Here is a 21726-nt window from a genome sequence, read left to right as displayed (position 1 = left end):
CTCTATACAAGTCATCGGTTTGTATGAGGGGTACTGACCTACTAGAATAATGCAGCCTGCCATATAATGGGCACTGCCACCCTGTACTGAATTTTTTTAAAACAAATTCCAAAAAAGTATCTGTAAATCACATAAGTTGTTTCTGTCTCCAAACTATCAATTTATAATAAATGGCAGCCTCTGGAACAGGGTGAAAATTTAAATTTTTCATTAGATTACTAGGCCTTTTTGTGGCAATCTTTAGGTCACCACTCTATAGTTGATGCAATATATAGTAATAATATTGTAGAGCGCTTGTTGTTGGATATGATTTTTAGAAATCTTCATGAAGAAGTCATATATATATATATATATATATATATATATATAAATATATATATATATATTGAAGAGAAGAGGTTTTGATGTACTGTAGGTTATGATGCCTCTAAAAAAATATATGCAAATGTCTTGATGAGAGAAACAGGCAAAAAAAGATCAACAAAGAAAGTGCATTTAATGATGAAAATAGAATGGTAAAAAAAAAAAAAATTAAGAGAAAACAGGGGGAAAAAGCATTTCTTCTAGAACAAGCTCCGAGAAGACCTCAGTCCACCAATCCATGTGATAACTGAAATTCTGAGGGAGAAAAGGCTTGTTTTGTGCAATAAAATCTGATAATGAAATGCAAAGAATTATGGGAGCCCTTGGTCAAGATTTCATTTCAGGCTTCATATCACATAATATTTTTTTCTTTTATCTAAATCAAAACTCAAAACCTGATAAAATAAGTTAATATATATTATAATTTCCTTTTATTAGGAGTGCTGGAGTGCAATATTTTTAGAAAGTAAAACTTAACTTAAATCAGCTAAGTTTCACTTTTAATAACTTTATTTGAAAAGTACATTCAAAATTTGTACGGTTGCTATTTATTAAATAATATTTGCAATATTTTTTTCCGTAAACCTGCAGCTGCCATAGCTTTCAGATTTATAAAGTTCATAATTTGGCCCCCGCAGCTAACGTCATGTGAAGAGTATGTTAGCTTATTGTAGTCTATGGGCCACAGTACCCAAAAAATACTGGGAGTGGATTTCTTGGAGGGGACTATCCCTGACAATGGTTGCTGCATTGCGTAGTTAGTAGAATGTGCATGAGCAGAAATCCCAATAAAGAAGTGAAGACTCTGACAAAGACTTTGTCCCAATATATATTGATACATTTGAGTGGTATTTAATTTATTATTGCCATAAATAATGGCACTAAGTAATTACAATTACCAGGTTTAAAAGCTAAAATTTATTAACAATGCTCCTTACTACTTTTCTTTTTGTTTTGTTTGTTTAACATTATGATAAACTAGACCTGTAAAAATACCTTTTCTCTAGCTAATTAGAAAAAATGTATTTTGAAAAGTATTGTGATAGTGCTATTTTGAACTTGATTAAAATATTTGCTGTAAGGTAAAGGTACCCAGGAAAGAGGCAGCATCTACGTCAATTTGTTAAAATAACAGTTTTAACACTTTGCATTATTACAATATAAAATCTTATAAAATAAATGTAACGGAAACAAATTTAAAAAGGAAACTTCAGTTCTCATATATACAATTTCACTGCTGGAACCACAGGTTGCCTTTTAGGTAAGCATTCCAAAGGATAGCTTCATGATATGCCCAATGCTATGTCAGTTTCCCAAATTTTGTAACCTAAGACATTATGAAAATTCCAAGGTTCGTAGTGTTTGTAATGCATCAGAAAACAGGCTACAGAACTGGAGTATTCCTCATTATATATTAAATTAAATATACTCACAGGTTTATTTAATTTCTAGTACAGGTTTATTTAAATTCTAGTTGTATCAGTCCTTTCATTAATCACTATAATATGAATATAATATTTTATCACTTATTTAATTTATTATTATGATATGTCTATAATGTTATATTACTCATTTCATTTATCACTAGAATACCAATTAAAAAAGTTATTAGAATAATAGTCTTGTCCAGATATAATTTTTAGAGTAGAAGACTAGTACATTTTGCAGTAGACTATACCAGACAATGGGATTACCCCAATTTAAAAAGGAAATAGTTATCCTAAAGTAATTATATCATTATTGATTTAATAGTGCTAAACATATTAATGAAAAGTACTGTATATAGAATCTGTCTACTGGATTTCATGATTCATTCTGTTGAGAGTTAGATTAGGAGTCTTGCTAATCACCACCATCATTTAAAATGATCAGCCTGTAATTTGGGCTGAAAAAGATTTAGTTGAACTTTTACTTTTCTTTAAAAAAATATATATATATTTGACAATGCGAAAAAATGTCATAAAAAATGTAAAAAGTCTGAAATGACAAGTCAACTACAAAGGTCCCTTCACAAAATGACTCCCAAGAATCCTGATAGGAAAGAAAGTGTAGTTAATGGTTTTCTGCCGGTGTGAACTTTCAGTGTTGTTAACGGCAAGTAGGAGATATACTGTATATCCTAAGCTGCAAAGGCAAGAAAAAAAAGTGAAGTAATGTACATGTCAGCATTAATTTTGGGCCCATACTCGAAGGTTTACTCTTTCAAGAGTTTCTCGAGAATTGTCACAATTTTTGCCATATTCTCTTTTGTGTGTGCTTTTTTTGTTCTTCCTTGCAGTGTTTGATTTATTTACAGCTGTTATACTGTTGTGACCAAAACACTGTATTTAACTAACTCACCATTTTGAAAAGTAACTTAATTTTAATGTATGGAAAGTATTTCATGGGAAAAAAAATTCCATTTTCATATACACAAAACACAAAGTCATGAAAGAAAGCCGTTATTTGATGTGTTGCAACCATTTGACACTCATATGTTAATTTTTGTTTTTTTTTAAGAACAGAGAAAGAGTTAAAGCCAACCAGAAACACTCTTTCAGAATAGGGTAATAATATTAATATAAAATAAAATATTAAAACTGCAGTACAAGATAAAATTACAGCATTTGTAATTCCAATTGTATAAAAAAAATGTAAACTAGTATAAATATATTAAATTATAGATTTGGGTAAACTATTATTTATTTATCTATCATTACAAGTGGTTCTTAACTACCAATATTTTTTTTTCTTACAATATTGGATTTAATGGTTATCACCCTTCCACTAAAAAAAAAAGAACTTTATTTCCTGTCGGTGTCCAGACGATGCACAATGTGGTCTTGCTGTTATGAAAAAAAGTAGATGCACCAGTTTGAAGGGCATAAAATAAAGCATAACATATCACTAGTAAAACAATGTTATGGGTGGCACTATTGAAATGAAAATTTCTCTAAATATATATGATTTTTTTATTTAAATTTCATCATTATTTTAAAATAATTTAATTACAAATTGCAACTGGTGTGTCATTTTCTGTTGATGTTTTGTCCTATGGCTAGATTTTTATATGCAAAAATTTTAATCATTGTCACTTGTCTGAAATGGAAAACTTTTTATGTCTTGGAAATAGGCAGAATCCCCCTCCATCTGCAGTTCTGGAGTGGGCTTATGAATCCCCCCTCCCCCCCACAATAATGTTGTCAACTTGCATAATTCATATACACAATTAGTGTTTGCTGTTACCTAGTACTACAGTTTTAATGTACAGGTTAAAAAAATTAATGAAAAAGAAAGCTGGACAGAAGTGGAAGCAGCAATTTTGTTGGATAGAAAGAAAATAAGGTGTGTTGCAAACAAAGCTAAACCAAGTATCAAATAGAAGCATGGTACTGTATGCACACCAAATACTGATGCATTAAGGAGAATATGGCTTTAGAAATTATACACCACCTCGACTGAAAGAGACCAGACAAAGCAATAAATAATAGAAAGTCACGGTGAGCAGAAAATGCAAAGACTGGAAAAAAGAAGGTAAAATAACTTTTATAAACGTGGGTTTAAAGAATGTTACTGATGAGCAGTAAGGAAATCGCACTCACTCCCAGCAGTGCTGGTGGCATTGGCAGCAGAGAGAATTACGTGAGTGGGAGTAGAAATATTTGTTACATCGTGGAGCTGGCTGAGGACCGAGGAACGCCGACGCACAGCACCCTGAAATGAACCGCTTCTCTTGAAGGTACTCACTACCTCCATCTGTGGGAGAGAAAATGAGATAGTTTCTTTTTTTTATTATTATTATAATTGTCATTTGAAATTTTTCTTCCTTGGGGACAGTTGAGAAATAAGAGAACACCATTAACAATCTACATAATCTAGTCTGAGATCAGTGGCTTTCAAGACCTGAACCAACAGACCTGGCTTTCACCAAATATCAAGTGCTAGATGTATTCCTGATTTCTTTGGCCAATTTTTCTTGAAAACTTGGCCAAAATAAAAAATATATAAAAGCTCAATACAGTTAAGTAATATTATTATGACTATCTGTGTCACAGTATATTATGAGCTACACAAAGGACAATGTTTAAATAATTACATATATTTGTCACTGTCAATAGATGGTTGTATATGTAACTTGTTAGGGACAATATACTAAACATGGCTTTTACATGTGGCCAATACTCAGCAATTTTGACCTTGATTTTTAAAACAGCACACCTGCCTATTTCGCAATTTATAATACTGGTCCTAAAATGTTGGTAAGATGGTTGGTGCAGCCAATGGTATGGTAAGTTTATAATGGGTGCAAGGTGTGTAGAACCAGAGGTAAACTACAATTGGTGCACCAGGTACATTGTACCGGGCCCCTGAGGACTAAAGGGCCCACTGCTGCCACCCACTGCTGTGTGTCATATTGGGAACTTGGGTTGGAGAAGGTAAGGGGGGCCCATATTATATTTTTGCACCTGGGCCAACCACTCAGTTCCACCACTGTGCCGAACACATGGGCCACTGGGTTCAGGTGGCCCACGCTGCACAACATGCACCCATGTTCTTTAATACTGACCTGTTGGGTGACCTGAATGGTGGAGTGTCCATTTTCCCAGTAAGAAATGAGAGCCCTGGATGAAGGACACACATGCGCTTCTCTTAATATGCCCCTCTGTGTAGCAATTAGCATTACAGCCTCAAAGTATGGAGGCCTTAAGATCCATTTCCACCAAGGCCCTAACTGTGAAGTTTCTATGATTTGTAATATGTTTGCATGGGCTTCCAACGGCTACTCCAGTTTCTTCTAACACTCCAAAAACATATGGTTATGTATATGTATGCACTACATTAATAAGTGAAAAGAAATAGATAACATTGACCCTTTATGACCCACTGCGTGTTTCTGGTGTATGACACTGGTAGAGCAGACAAATGAGTTGCTAAGTAGCCCCTAAAAATATTCGTTTAATTTGATAATTTTACACTCTGGCATTTTAAATGGACGTTGGGATTTGAATGGCCACCGTCATCCTAATGCAGTCTACGCAATAGATTTTTTAATACTGTCCATTAAATGGACAAAGGGTCTTAAAGGGTTAAATAAGATCAATGAGAATGGACAGATTTCGAAAGCTGCTGCTTAGTAAATACCATACTTGCTTTAACTCTGTTAAATATTCATGACCATCTATCTGTACTGTCCATATGTAGTAACATTTATCCTTTTTTGGGGGTTAGCCACAAATATTAAATATCCCCCGAATTTATCAGGGGGGGACCACAGCAGGGATCTCTGATACCTGCTGCGATCCCTCCTGTTCCGCCAGCAGCTACTATATCACTCATAGATTTCTATGGGGGATGCAATGCTGTCCAATGTATCAATATCGGGTATCATTGCATCTGGTCCCTGGACTACCACCATTCTGAGATGTGGCGGTAGCCTGGTCAGCGGGGTGTGTGCGTGTGTTATCCGCACATGTGCAGACCCCCAGCACCCGGCTGAGCACATCGCAGGGACAGGCTCCTTTCGGAGCCATGTTCCAGTATGTGCAGTGACATACATTTATGTGATAGGATTCCCTTATTACAATGCGATCCTGATTGGTAATATCCTGCCCAGATCACACTGTATATGCAATCCAACTTAAATGGGCCCCTTAATCTTCTTATTGACTCAATGTGGTTGCCTCAATTGAGTATAACATGCCTTTCCTGCACTGAGTAGTCCTACCAATGATAAAATAGGTGGTCTGATGTGGGATTGGGTGTGGCCAATAACAGGAATGCAATGTAAGCCAATTGTCACTACAAATAAGGAATTCCCAACACTCCTGGGAATGCAGCCAGTAAGATGACATAAATACAGAAAGTACCTACTCCTATAAAGGCTGGCTCACATCATAAAACAGGAAAGCAGATGCACTTTATATGTAAACTAATAATACTACTGTCATTGCTGCCTAAACGGTTACCATCAGACACATACTGTACACCTGTGTAGTGACAATCACTTCTTAACGTCTAAAGCGGTGTACGCATGGCGAGATCTTGTGTTTGATTTTGACTATATAGTCACAATCGAATCGAAATCTAATGAACGATTTTCAACCGCATTCGATGCTGATTCGTGCTCTGATTTAGTGTATGTAAATCAGGCATGTCCAAACTATGGCCCTCCAGCTGTTGTGAAACTACAAGTCCCATCATGCCACAGTTTTGGTATTATGGAATGCTAAAACTATGGCAAGGCATGCTGGGATGTGTAGTTTCACAACAGCTGGAAGGCCATAGTTTGGACATGCCTGGTGTAAATTTAACAGTGAAATAGACTGTGCAGGCAAGACTATATCATACCTCCCAACTTCTCTGATGAAGAAATAGGGACATAGGGAGCGCCCAAAAAGGGGGCGGGGCATATGCAAATGAGGGTGCGGCTTATGCTAATTAGCCGCAACCTCATTTTCATACGAGAATAGACGCTGTGGGGTCTCCCAACTGCCACCCCCCGCAGCGGGACAATGCCTGCCGCGGGTGGGACAGCGGGACAGGACCCGAAAATCGGGACTGTCCCGCTGTAATCGTGACAGTTGGGAGGTATGCCATATAGTATAGATCTGTGCTTTATAGTAAAAATCAAATGCGATTGGATTGCCATTCGATTTGATCCCAATTGGATCCCAATTGAATCTGGATCGAATCGCAAGCAACACCACATAGCAATACTCCCTCAAATAAAATCCCTGATGCAGTACTCTAAATCACGTGCAGTAATTATGCGTGACATATAAACACAATGCACTTAATATTTTTTTTCTGAATTTCTCGATAAGAAACATTTAGCGTAGGGGTGCCTTGAAAAAATTTTGATGCTCTAGGGTGCCATGATTCAAAAAAGTTTGGGAACCACTGCCCTATATGATAGATTGATATGTTATAATAACACTCACACCACAGCCAGAACTTTGTCAATGTTTTTTTTTTTTTTACTGGTTTACGCACCAATTCATACCCCTCCCATGCTGAAGTTCCACCCACATTACCTACAGCTCCACCCCCATCCAGCCCGAGTTCTATTCTAATTCTAGTGTTCTGCGGATTCTAGTGTTCATTTTTACAGATGTGTTCAGTATGGAATTTGCTGCCCTATAAACAGTGTCGTAACTGGGGGGGGCTGCAGGGCTATTGTTACCCACTGCGTCTGCCCGGGACCTGCCGCCGGAGAATCAGTCTGCGGTCCGGCTCTCCTGGCTCCTGCTGCCATAAAAAATGTGACACACAGAAAATGGCTGCCCCCATACTGCAGACCGTTTTTGAAGATGCTAGAGGTGGCGGATTCGCCAGCAGCAGGTCCCGGGGCAGACAGCAGCGGCACTATGTGGAGGGGTAAGGAGGTGGGGGGGGGTGTCTGAGTCGAGGGGGGGGGGGGGCGTTGCCAAGATTTGTGGCAGGGGGGAGAATATTTCATAGTTACGCCACTGCCTATAAACTGTTAATAAATGTCTGTGTAGGGAAGACGACAGAAGAAGAGTTTGTTTCTTTGGTAAAACAATCTAGAAGTTATCACCAAATGTAATACCCCATTTACAGTCAAACTCAACTCTATCAGCACAGAGCACTTTAAAACTAATAAAAACATTGATCGGAATTGTATTTGTGACCAAGACCCTGTGTTAGAGAATGCTGAATAGTTACTGACCCCTCTGAGAACCAGCCGACTGTTGCCTACCATCAGCTTAGCCTAGGTAGAGGAACGTCACAACATTCTAATGATAATTACTGTACATCTTTATGACCAGAACCAGGCACTGAAGGTTTCTGCCAATGTGAGCTGGATCTGTCTCTGATTGCTGTTGCTGAATCGTTACTGGCTACAATTAGTAAATAGAAGATTAAGCACTTCCAAAAAATTAATCGGGGAAAGTCCTTTTTTTTTTTTTTTACTGTGATAGTTAATGGGTACCCAATATTGCAATTCAGGGGATTATTCATACCTGATTGCTTCTCTGCTAATTTGCAGAGGCCTGCAATTGGATAGCCTCTGCCCCGCTGGGTGAAATAAAGCAGCTAAACCTGATTAAACTAATGGGTGTGATGTGAAAAGTGCCATTTGGGTGCCTAAACTGGAACTTTTTGCCCAATTCTACTCACCACCTCTGATAGCTGCAAGCTGAAATGCCATCTGCCACAAAAAACAACCGAATTCCCCCAATAAGTCAGTGGGAATGGTTTAAGTGCAAGGGGTTCCATATAGGACGGCTGTGCCTTCTGCCCCCACCCATTTAAAGATCTACCTTTGCTTAAACTCATATTCTGAAAGAGCCTGCACAGACCACACGGTGTGATATAATGGTTACCCATTCATGGTTGCCATCAATGGTACTATTGGTGGGTAACCTCGATGGTGTGAAACCATTTGCAAGAGAACCATCAATATTTTCACCCATCAATGGTCACCCCCATTGGTGGCTCTAGAGATGGGGCTGTAGCAAAAAATTCAAATAGTGGAGGGAGGAATTAACCAACAAATTCCATTCCAAACTGACACATTGGCAGTTGGTGTGGCTCCCTTATTTATATTTTGAAGTTCTGCAGCCCCACCTCTGGAGCCGCCACTGGTCACCCTTGTTTTACAATACAGAAAATTGAGGGTGGAGCTTTGCAGGGGTGTCAGGGGCGGAGTGTCCCGGCACTTTGTAAAAGAAAGAAAAAAAATTAGTCACCTTTGCCATCATCTATGGTGGGAAACGACGGTGGTTCTCCTCCATTGATGGCAAAATTCATTTTTAGAAGCTTTAGTAAATTTACTCCTAAACAGCAGTGTCCATGGACCATTATAAGGCCAGAACACAACAGCAGTGGCTGGGGAGTCATTTTGCCCTCTGCCTCCCAGATGTGCCACCGCACTGCTATACAACGGACAGGGTAGTGAGCAGGGGAGTAGTGTTACAAAGGAGAAGTACCGGTAATTGCTCTTACTGCCCACCCCCTGGATCCATCCTGGCTGCACACCAAAATGCATTATGGAAACATCTAGCTAGACCAGATTTATACACCAGATCCTAATAAATCTTAGTATTAGTGTTATAATTATCCATGGCAGCCAACGACGCGCTAGACTGAAGCTGTTTACTATATCTATTAGGGAGATGATATGCTAACCGTATTAGTAACAATGTCTTTAATAAACAGGCAACATCAGAGTGTTCCATATTTATACCATGACAGATTCCCTTTAAATGGTATAGAAGGGAAGAGTTTGTATTTCTGTTAACTAATCATGTCTTGCTGTCCTTGACGGTCAGTCTGGGTAGAAGAAAAAAAATTGTCAGAATGAAACATCTGTGTTATTAATGCATGCGAGGGGTTTATCTATCCAGTATCGATAACAAATCATTAGTACACACTGCAAATTCACACCCCTGAAAACGTTCTCAATAGCTGGTGATCATCATTGGCGCAATGAGGAATTTCGTGGCACAAAGGCATACCTGCGTTTGGATTCGGTTCAAGCCACGGAACCAAAGGATTTGACCACGTCGCAGCTCTCGCTCTGCGTGGTCAATTTCATCTTCATCCTCAGCCATCTCCTCATCCATTATTTCGTCCTTTCCAGGCCCATGTCCAGCTTCCTTCAAGCACTTCAGATGGCTGGTGGGAATGGTAGCGATGAGCTGGACAAGAGAAACACTGTGATATAGACATCTCATGTGACATACAAGATCTGCACGTGCTCAGCGCGATTAATGGAGATGTGCGTTAATACCTCTAAATCAGGCCCTTTATTACACAAGATGCAACTCAAAATAATGAATTGCCAGGCAACGCTCAGCTTTGGGGGTTATTCGCAGCCTTGCAAGTCCACAAAACCCTGCCTTGCGAATGGTGGCCGGGGCTCCACCCATTCGCAAGGGCGATTCCCTCGCAGGGAACATCCATTCGCAGCCTAGTGGAATCCACCCACATCATTTGATGGTCGAAGGTGCACGCATATAAAAGTGACTCCGAAGTCATTTCCATATGTGTGGATGCTCGGGAGGAAGTGGGAATCCGGTGAGGTCAGCCGGCCGTCCCCCGCACCCGTGTCATCGGGGAATTTGCATGAGAACGCCCAACGTTCTCATGAGAACGCCCATGAAAGGCTGGGCGGTCCCATATGCAAATGGACCGGGCCGCCGCCCCACGCCCGCCCAGTGAACACTCTGTTCGCTGTGGCCGCATGCACAGAAATGTACAGACACAGGAATGACCCTGCGCATGCGCCCACCATCGGACCTATTGTGAACAAAGGGGTCCGAATGAATGGACCTGAATAAGGCCCTTCGGTTTCATACCACTGCATATCTTAGGTGTATTCATTCATACTGTGTTTCTGCTCCTATGTTATACTATGATTACATTGCACTATGACATTTACATATGATAAGTGTACTATTGCTTTTACTTGTAACATTTTTCCATGTCTTCCAAAAAAATCTTTACTTGGGCTACACGCTCGCTGTGGGTTAGTGTATGTACAGTATAGCACCACTGTGTTCCTCCCCATGTGTATGTAATGTACCACTGTGTTCATTCCAATGTGTATGTACAACAGCACAGTGTTCCTTCCCATGTGTATGTATGGCACCACTGTGTTCCTTCCCGTGTGTATGTATAGCACCACTGTGTTCCTCCCCATGTGTATGTACAGTATAGCACCACTGTGTTCCTTCCCATGTGTATGTATAGCACCACTGTGTTCCTCCCCATGTGTATGTAAAGTACCACTGTGTTCATTCCTATGTGTATGTACAACACCACAGTGTTCCTTCCCATGTGCATGTATGGCACCACTGTGTTCCTTCCCGTGTGTATGTATAGCACCACTGTGTTCCTTCCCATGTGTATGTATAGCACCACTGTGTTCCTTCCCATGTGTATTTATAGCACCACTATGTTCCTTCCCATGTGTATGTATGACACCACTGTCTTCATTCCTATGTGTATGTATGGCACCACTGTGTTTCTTCCCGTGTGTATGTATGGCACCACTGTGTTCCTTCCCATGTGTATGTATGGCACCACTGTCTTCATTCCTATGTGTATGTATGGCACCACTGTGTCTCTTCCCGTGTGTATGTATGGCACCACTGTTTTCCTTCCCATGTGTATGTATGGCACCACTGTCTTCATTCCTATGTGTATGTATGGCACCACTGTGTCTCTTCCCGTGTGTATGTATGGCACCACTGTTTTCCTTCCCATGTGTATGTATATCACCACTGTGATCCTTCCTGCTTTAGCCATTTATTTGTTCCATCCAAAGCATAGGGATCAGGGAATCAGATTGGTATTTGCAGTAATGCACATTTACTATCTGCCTCTGCAGCTTATCTATGTTTGGACACCCCTCTGGAGGCATCGCTGAACATGACCTTACTTCTAGCATAATCCCAAGGTATTCTTTTTACATATAGCAGACAAGTTTGGGATGCAGTTGGACATGTAAAGAAAAGACCTATACTAAGGTTATTTCGTCACTTTGTTAGGACTAGGGGACCCGTGGGTGCACGAACTGGTGCAGGCCCGGTGACCGCATGGGATCCCCGGCGTCCAGTACATGGTGCTGGAGGTCCCCCGGCGCTTGGTGGCAGGCGGGAAGACGCGCTGTGCTGCGGTGTCTGTGCGCCGGACAGGCAGGGTTGCATAGCAACCAGTCCGGCGCGCAGCTTCTGGGAGTTTTTTTTTTTTGGGGGGGGGGGGATTATTAACCCCTAAAAGTTGTGCTGAGCACACCGTTACCATTTGCGACAAGGTCGCTTAAGTTTGGTTGCGACAGGGTCAATTGGTTTTGATTGCAACAGAGTCACAGTATTTACTTTACCGTTTGCGACGAGGTCTCTTGGTTTTGGTTGTGACAGGGTCGTTTGGATTTGGTTGCGACGGAGTCGCTGTATTCACTGTACCGTTATTTCGCTATACCTGTGTGCATTTATCCTCTTTCCCGTACTTGTGTAACAATAGGGATTTGTGCGTCAGTGTTATCCTTCTATAGCTGGGGTTTATTAGTTTAGTCAGATCCTCCTCTTGGACCTATCCTTGGCGGTCGTCGTGGACTTGTCACATCCTAACACCTGGCTGCACCGGAGCTAGGGCGGGCTTAACTCGCCCTTTCATACGTGGCGGCTACAGGCCAAGCCTAGCATCCCGCAGTCCACGGCCACCTGTCAGGGAAGGCCAATAGAGCTAGATTAGAAGATAACGGCACCGTCCACTTTGGGCGGCTTTCAGTTACCTGAGTTACTCCCTGGATCGTAACAGACTTACGGTAAAATATTACCAGAAGAGAAAGGAATAAATTTGGGTTAGGGCAAAAGTCATACAGTAATATTTCACCTGTCCCCAGACAAGCTCCCCCACTCCCACGAAGAGGCACCAGAGCCACTGCTGTGCATTTAATGGCGAGCAACTGAAGGGCTTCCCTCCGAACTGGACAATCAAAATCTGGAACAAGAAGAAATAATAAGAAACAGTTGTTGAAAGATGATAACTGGAGAAGATCCTCAACCTAATAGAAAGTTTAATTTTGTCTCCCAACCAATAGACCCTAAACCAGCAAATTATTCTCACCGATAATTCCATTTCTTCAATGTTCCCCAAGGCAGACATAACACTGGAATATCCTCCCTCTCCTCTAGTTTAGAAATGTTTTTCTAGGGACCACCCACCTGGCCATATGTAACCTCACTCCTCCCTTTCCTCCTTGTCTTTAGAGTGCCTCCGTATTTGGGTCCCTGGAAAAACACTACAAGGAACAGGCATTCTAATGGCTGCCATGGGATCTCTAAGAAGAAAATGGAATTATCGGCGAATATAATTCGGTGGTTTATTCTAGGATCCCCATGGCAGCCATGACACTGGGACATACCAAAGCACAATAAATGCAATACGATTTACTTAGAAAGTGCAAAAGTATAAAGGGGTTTTAAACACCATGCGCTGCTGTGTAAATAAATCACTCTGAGCGATTTATTTACACAGCAGCGCACGGTGTTTAAAACCCCTTGATACTTTTGTCGTTCTTTTATGTGAGCTCTAGCCAACTCACTTAAACACCCGCAGCAGCAGTGGACATATTTATTATAAATATACTTACAATCCATTTATTATATTTTTTCTCTAACATAAGCGTCAGAAATTGTAGTCTGTGGGAGACCTCCAGACCTATACACTACATATCCCCTTTCTTTTTGTTTTTAACAAATTACTTAGAAAGTCCACCTTGCAAGACCTGATCTGCAAGTGGGCGGTAGCAACATTTAAAGCATAATGTTTAGAGAATGTATGAATAGATGACCAAGCTGTTGCTTCACAAATGTCCTTCATGGAAGCCTGAGGCTTCCTAGCCTATGAAGTCACCACAGCTCTGGTTGAGCGTGACTTGATTAACACCTGAACCTCCCAGCCCTCATTCTTTTATATGAATATAATTAGGTCTCTAATCCATCTAGAGATGGTCTGTTTTGAATAAATGTTTAGATGTTCTAATGTCATTTAGTCTGTTTAAGTAATTGTCAATACTTCTGACTAGGTCCATTGTATACAAGTCTTCAGCTCTCTTGTTCTTAGGTTCAGGATGAAAAGCCAGCAGTACTAAATCCTGATTCAGCTGGAAATCAGTGACCACCTAGGGTAAACAAATTTTATCCAGCAACAGGTGGTTCTTCCATCCACAAAGCTTATAATTCCCTTTCTCTTCTCGGGGACATAAATTGTAGTAAAAATAGAATCTTCCAAGTCAGTAATTTGAGAGGATTTTCTAATAATGGGTTGTTTCATCAGTGTATCTAGATTCAAGGCCCAATGAGCCACAAAGGATTTGATGGGTGGGTGCATTATTTTAATGGCATAGTGGAATTTCTTAATTAAACTACCGTCTGTCAATCTCCTATCTTGGCGTACACTTCGGACAGCTATCTATCCCCTAAGGGTGGAAAGAGTTATGCCTAGTGAGAAACCATTATGCTGGAATTGTAGGACTTGCGCCATCATGGAGTTAGTGACCTTTCAGAGGATCTCCAGCCAAACGATAAATCTTTGCCAGACCTTATGAGTGAGAAGAAACTTCCTTCCTTGTAATACAATCTGAATTACTAGCTCCCTTGTGTCTGAACAGGTACCCTTCAATCTCCAAGCATAATCTTGCTGTATCTGGGTGGTATATCTGACCCTGGTGTAGAAGGTCTGGAGTTATTGGTAATGATCAGGGTTCCTGCGTTGCCTATTTCAAGGCTGTTGTGAACCAGGCTCTCCTTTGCCAAAACGGGGCCCCTATAACCTCCACCTGATCCTATTGTCTTCAGGATGCGACTTATTAGAGGAAAAAAGGAGGAAACACATACCCTAGGTGACACTTCCACCAAATTGAAAAGGTGTCCACTGCAGACGTTCTGGAAAGATACTATCTGGAATAGAATAGAAGTCTACCTTCTTGTTGACATGATTTGCCATTAGGTCCATATCTGGCTGCCCAAACTTGCTTATGTAACACAGGATTCCCATTCTCCAAGAAGGATTTTGCTGACAACTCTGCCAATGTATTCTCTTGCCCAGGAACATATACTGCTGTTAAGAGTTCACATCTTAATCTGCCCAGTACATCATTTTTGTTGTAGTGTCTATTGAAGGGCTGCTTGTGGCTCTCCATTGATAGTTCAAGTATGACTATGGCAGTTACATTGGCTGAAAAGACTAAGATGAGCATTCTGGATTTATTCTTTGAATGAACATTTCTCTCCAGATGGCCTCTGCCTTTCTTAAGGTGCCCATACACGTTACAATTATTGTATACAATATCGCATCTCATCGCATCTCGGTTTTACGATAAGATGAGATCTAGTACAAAAAGTATGTGCAGCACACACTTTTTGTACTAGATCCCATCTCATCTGATCTAATCGCAAAACCGATATGCGTTGAGATGAGATATTGTATACAATATTGTATACAATAATTGTAACGTGTATGGGCACCTTTAAGTTTGAGGATATCGCGCTTTCCTTTAAAGACCAGTTCACTTGTCCTGTGCGATATGAAGCGTGCCGTCCCCAGCCTGACGAACTTGTGGATGTTGTCAGGTTTAGAAACCAAGGTTGATCTGGATATGTAGCTCTGTTTACTAAAACTCAATTTGCCCACCAGGCTAGAGACTCTCACCTTTGTACAGAGTTTCTGCGCAACAGTTACTTCCTATATATGGAAGAATAATCCAACTTCTCATATTCCACTGTTCCCAAGGTTTAACCCCTACTGCAGAGGTCATAATTCCTAGGAGTTTCATGCCAAGATTTAAAGAAAATCTTCAGCATCTGGGTTAGACTCAGAGTCCTTGAACATCTTCCTTTTAAAAGAGAATATTTGGAAATTCTTGGTGTCTATTTGTACACCCAGAAACTGACTGAGTTGGATGCAACTGACTTTCACAGTTTACAATTCAACCACGAAGACTCTATTACATAAGATAGGTCCTTTCTCACTTTTTCTGGACTGTCGGCAACCAGGCTATAGTCTAAATATGTCCAATCCGAAAACCCTGCTCTCCCAGACGTGCCATCAAGGTAATTAGAATGTTTGTAAATATTCTTGGCGATGTAGCTAGGCCAAAGGGTAATCGGGTAAAGAGGAAGCCTTAGTCCTGGATACAGAATCATAGGAACTTCCTGTGTTCTTGACTGATTTTCAGAACTATTGATGCCAGGAAATCCTTTTCTTTTGAGACCTGCCAGTATGGTCCTTAAAGTCTCCATACGAAATTTTCTTACCCTGACAAATGTTTTTAGGAGCCTTAGATCCAGGATCATTCTGAATCCTCCTGTACCTTTCTTCACTAAAAACAGGTTGGAGTAAAAGCCTTTCTATCTCTGGGTTATTGCTACCGGTTCACCTTGATGTTCTCTTCCTGGCAGTCTTGACTCCAAAAACTTGTTTCCCTTTGGATACTGTAGAAATTCTATGTTGTAGTCTTGTTGAATTACACCAATGACCCATTTGTCATGAATAGAACTTTTCCACTCTACTACAAAGATCAGAAGCCAGACTCTTCGTAGATGAGAACTGCAGTTGTCATTATTTGGACTCTGATATTTAGAATGTTGTGATGTTCCAAAAGAACTTCTTCTGCCTGAACATGCCTGGGCATTCTCAGGCTTATGTGAGGGAAGGCATTTCAATCTTTGCAGTACAAGGAGATGGAGAGAGGTGGGTTTTGCCAATCACACAGGACACTATGGGGGGGGGGGGGGGGGGTGAAATTTAATAGGATGAGAGATTCTGAAAGTGAGAGATTTGGTAAGAAATCTCCAGTTTTTCTTAAAGCGGCAATCATTTACACTGCAAAACCAGTTTGTTATTGCAGTGTAAATGATTGCCGCTTTAAAAAAACCTGGAGATTTCTTACCAAATCTCTCACTGTCTGAATCTCTCATCCTATTAAATTTCACCCTATATATTTCTTGAAAGAGGACCCCCCCCCCTATAACAATAGGAATACTATTAATGCGGAGGTGAGCTACCACTATACAGAAGGATTATAGACAATATAAAGAAGAAAAAAATTGTCTATAAATAAATCGGTGAAATAAAAAATGACACACGTGATACAGAAATAGATTATTTCTGTATCACGTGTGTCGATTTTTATTTTGCAGTTTTACATATAAAAAAATAAAATATTTTAAAAGTAATCAGGTGCACCACGTATAGGACTAACTTTTTTTTCTTCTTTACTTATATTGGCCCTTATTCAGATCTGATCGCAGTACAAATTTGTTCTCAAACAAACTGAAATCTAAATTGCAGTGTAAAAAAAAATGCGGCCAGTATTTACCCTGCACAGAAACAAAATAACTCACACAAATCGAACTCTCTCTGCACATGTTAAATCTGCCCCACCTGCAGTGCACATGGTTTTTGCCCATTTTGAGAACAAATATGTACTATGATCAGATCTGAATAAGGGCCATTGTCCAGAACAAGGATATACTTGTTTATAGCACTTTTTATGCTGCATAAATAAAAAGATCAGCATCATTTCAAAATAGGCACTCCTCTGTGTATGTGTACACCCCGGTACGGCCCTCTGGATTTAGGGAGACGCCAGACATAGTGGATATGATATTGATCGCAAGTGTCAGGGATGCGACACAGCACTGGTAATAGCACCGCTGCTGTAATAGGGTCATACTGCACAGCAGGGACCCTCCGGCCATCCAGCAGCAGACATGCGTCTCCTAGTGTGTCTTAGCACCTGGTTGGCTGCTGGTACATAACAACTCTCAGCGCAATTGTGGCTTGGTACGATTGGCTAGGTAAGCCCTAGCAGGAAAGAAAAACAACACTCCCTACCTAGCCAAACTAGTAAGGAGACAGGAGAAAAGACAGGGAGGAAGGGGAGGAGTGAGATCTTATACCACCAGGTAGGCGGTCCCTAAAAAAACAACCTGTCTCAACTAACGGTGAGGGAGGATATCCAGTGTTATGGTTGCCATGGGGATCTCAGAAAAAAAAAACATTGCTGGGTGACTGGTTCAGGGAACTCACTGAGAGCCTCTGCAATATGGCTGGATCAAAATGCAATATGTAGCACTCATCCTCATGTATCACATTCCTATTCCCTGTGCTGTAAATTGTGAGCAGGGCCCTCTTACCTCTTGTGTCTACTCTTGTCCACTACCCAGTGTCGGACCAAGGCATGAAGGGCCCACTGGGAAAATACAGTGGTAGGGGCCCAAGTTTAGGGGCGTGGCCATTCTTCATAAAGTGGTGTGGCCACATTGGTTTGACTAACCAATGGAGAGTACATGGACTCTTGATAAATATACAGTATACAGTAAACACAAATAGTGCATGCACGATGATGTACCAAATTAATACCAGCAATGCACTGTAGAACATACACCATGGTCCTGTGCAGTATAATGTAACATAATGTATCATTCAAGTGCACAGTCTGGGACCTTATCCCTAGAGGAGGAGGTGTGGCCCCCAGACATTATGCACTCTAAGTCCTGTATGTATTATTTGCAAGTGCATGAATCATTGATCTCTATACAATATTTCCAGAAATCCCATTGGCTACTGGATGTAATGGTACAGTGCTCACTGCTACAATTCTGTGCCCACCGTGCCTGGGGAAGGGTATAGAGGAGGCGGAGGGTCGTACCCTTTTCAATAGTTTAAATGACCCCTAAGACATCAGTTCATGTCTTAGCATATAATTACAGACAGCATCCTTATTTAACATGGGGATTTTCTATCTTAAAAATTGGGGGTGCCGGACAGGGTCCCGACAGTCGGGATCCCGAGAGGCATACGTCGGGATCCCGACTGTCAAAACACCGACAGCTGGGTTCCCCAGGGTCGTCTGCTATTTTCCCTCGTGGGGGTCCACGACCCCCATAAAGGGAGAATAGAATAGGTACCTCGTGTAGGGAGCCACCGTGCCCACAGCGTCGCGAGCACAGCGAGCCCGCAAGGGGCTTTGTTGCGCTCGCCATGCTGTCTGGGTCCGGCCAGTCTGGATCCTGACGTCGGGCTAATGACTGTCGGGATCCCGACTGTCGGACCCCTATACCACACCCAAAAATGGTAGGCCTTGTTGGATTGGGTATTATTTTTACATACTGGGACTGATTCTGATTTGTAGGCAATGTCGACGTTCAACTGAGTGATTATCGGTACAGACTCCAATTTGAATTAGGCCCTTAGAGGCTGCAGTCTGGCAAGTGGTTATTGGAGGGGGGGGGGGGGCGTGGCCTAACAGTGTTGTACAGAGGTGTATTTCCCCTTTAAATGCATTACAGGCCAACATTTTTATAAGTGAATGGAATGCATCAGAAGCGAGTGCTGTGAACTCATTACATTTCTTCTGCATTCACATATGGTCTTACCTGGACTCCAAAAGTGCCCAACACTATGCTACAGAAAATTGGATTTGCAAAAATACCGTCAAACACATTCCTCTCTCCGTGGATTTTACGGGCATTTATTTCATTGAACAATTGCATCATGACGAAGGTGTTAAAAATAATGGTGTAATGTTCAGAAGGTGGCGAGTGTAACGGGGCATTTCTGCCACTGTCTATGTCAAAGAAGATTTCACCTGTAGAGGAGATAAAAGCGTTCCCATTAGCTCTCAACTCCCGCATCTACATGGAAGTTCCGCATTCGTAGCTCAATGATTCGAACCAACTTTATTGACACCTACCAGCAAACAACAATGTGAAGATGATGACAAGCTGGTAGGAAGCGTGGCCAAGAATATTCTTCATCATGGTTCGCGATATAAGGGGCTTGTTTCTTCCGTAAGGTCTGCGCAGAAGCAGTGATTCCGTAGGAGGTTCTGTCGCTAGCGCCAACGAAGCAAATGTGTCCATAATAAGATTAACCCACAGCATCTGTACTGCTTTTAACGGTGAGTCCTAAATATGGGATACAAATTGAAAAGTTGAGCACGGAAAATCTAATATCAATGTGTTATGTTGCTATGGGCAACAAATCTCATTCTGAAGTGTTTTGAGTGGTATTTTTATTTTCCTTTGAGGTGTGATTTGCTATACCTGACCTGTTCGCTAGGCTGCGAGTATTACTGAATCAGGCCCAAAGTTCGGATACCACTTAAGGCTGCACTAAATCGCTTTGATTGTGGCCCCTGAATAATGTATCACTTATGTATTTCTGACCTCTCATGGGGGAGTGAATGTATCAAAGCTTGGAGTGAGATCATGTGGTGAGAGATAAAGTACCAACCAATCAGCTTCAAAAAATTCTAGCACAGCTTGTAAAATGACAGTTAGGGGCTGATTAGTTTACTTTATCTCTCTCTCTCTCTCCACTTCATCTCTCCAAGCTATGATATATCCATGGCCATTTTAAAGTATGGATTTGCCAGGAACCTGCCCAGGGCCTCACGATTCCAGGGGCATTTGAGCAGAGATGGGCTGGTGCCTCCAGTGCTTCTCGGGGGGCCGGTAGAGAACCGGTAGAAAATACTGCCCATCTACTCCGATTGTGAATTATATGCAGTCAGAGCACAACATTCTCTGCCTGCATCCCAGCCTGTAGGTCATACTTGCCTTTTTTGAAAACTAGTTTCAGGGAGATTATAGTTGGTAGTAATACTTTGCATAGCGCCCCATTGAGGGGGCGTGTCATGCTCCACCCAAAGGGCATGTCTAGTTCCATATATGGAGAGATTAAGAAAAGAGATTGTGAACATGGTACCTAGAAGCGTGGGTGTGTACTGCTACATCTGAGAGAAGTCTTTAAAATGACTTATATCCAAATGTAGATGAGCCCCAAAGCAGTTAGTAAGAGATACTATACTCGCTAAAGTGCTGGGAAATGGTGCTGATGATTCAATGTAAATGTATCGATTTCTCATTCCTTTTATCACAAAAATGTAACAGTGTAATGTGGGCTAGGTGACATGAGGGAGATTGCTAGACCAATGAGGGAGAGAGGGAGATTGCTGTTATTTCAGGGAGTCTCCTGCAGAATGCAGAAGAATAGGCAACTATACTATAGACAGCTATCCGCATGCTGATTGGTAGGTGGCTGAAACCATGTGGGGAAATAGTGCAGGGCCTCAGGGTAAGTTATGACTGACAAAAAAAAAAGGTTCCCATGGGTAGGGCTCCAGTGTATCGCTTTTCCCAGGGCCAACAATGGTGTTAAGATAACCTGGATATATTTCCTTACCCAGGCGGTTAGTAAATCACCTATATCAAGTTTGTTAGATTAAGCTGTGTATACATTAGACAATATAGTAAATGCCCTCTTCATTGGGCCGTTAGCGATGTCCTCTGTGTCTGTACATGCCGCTCAATCTGAGAATACTGTCAATGACAGCTGTCCTCCAGGATGTGTCCTCTGACAATACAGTAGCACAGTGTGTTTGCACGGTCCGACAGCCGGGAATCCAATGGTCAGTACTCCGACATCGGAATCCCGACTGTTTAAATGCTCGACAGTCGGGATCCCAACTGACAGGGGCTATTCTCACTCATGAGGGTGAGCCACCAAGCCCGCAAGGGGCTTCATTGCACTTGCCCCCTTGTCGGAGTACCGGCGGTCATGACTCCGATGTTGGTACACTGACAGAATCCCGACTGTCAGCCCCCCAGCACTATGGGGGTTATTCAGACCTGATCAATAGGCTGCCAGAGAGAAATCCCTGCAAGTGCCAGGCTGCGAATTGCTTGCGAAAATTTTGCAGATCATCGTACAGCTGCAAATCCATCTGTAACTCACTCACCAGCCAATGATTTTACCAGTGTGCGCAGTCTGTGCGTAACTCTGACCCGTCCACAACTCTGCGACAGAAACAATCTCATCGAGGCAAGAGCTGACATCACA

At 41.5% G+C, this 21726-nt stretch overlaps 1 protein-coding gene across 6 annotated transcripts in view; it reads right to left on the bottom strand.

Moving 5' to 3' along the window:
• ATP2B3 (ATPase plasma membrane Ca2+ transporting 3) overlaps positions 1–21726 on the bottom strand; it is a 241887-nt gene that overhangs the window by 6471 nt on the left and 213690 nt on the right. For 3 of the 6 annotated variants that reach the window (XM_083158701.1, XM_083158700.1, XM_083158702.1), the window contains 4 exons: positions 19577–19790; positions 19260–19471; positions 12709–12816; positions 9825–10007 (listed from right to left, as the gene is read on the bottom strand). In XM_083158701.1, the coding sequence (XP_083014827.1) occupies positions 9825–10007; positions 12709–12816; positions 19260–19471; positions 19577–19790 (717 nt within the window). Of the gene's footprint in view, positions 1–3944; positions 4099–9824; positions 10008–12708; positions 12817–19259; positions 19472–19576; positions 19791–21726 lie in introns of all 6 variants that reach the window. The other 3 variants (XM_083158703.1, XM_083158704.1, XM_083158705.1) reach the window with 2 other exon arrangements.

Source organism: Crinia signifera, chromosome 9 (assembly GCF_055691185.1).
Source record: "Crinia signifera chromosome 9, ASM5569118v1, whole genome shotgun sequence".
Taxonomy (NCBI): Eukaryota; Metazoa; Chordata; class Amphibia; order Anura; family Myobatrachidae; genus Crinia; species Crinia signifera.
The sequence above is the reverse complement of the archived record's forward strand: the minus strand, read 5'-3'. Positions and strand labels throughout refer to the sequence as shown.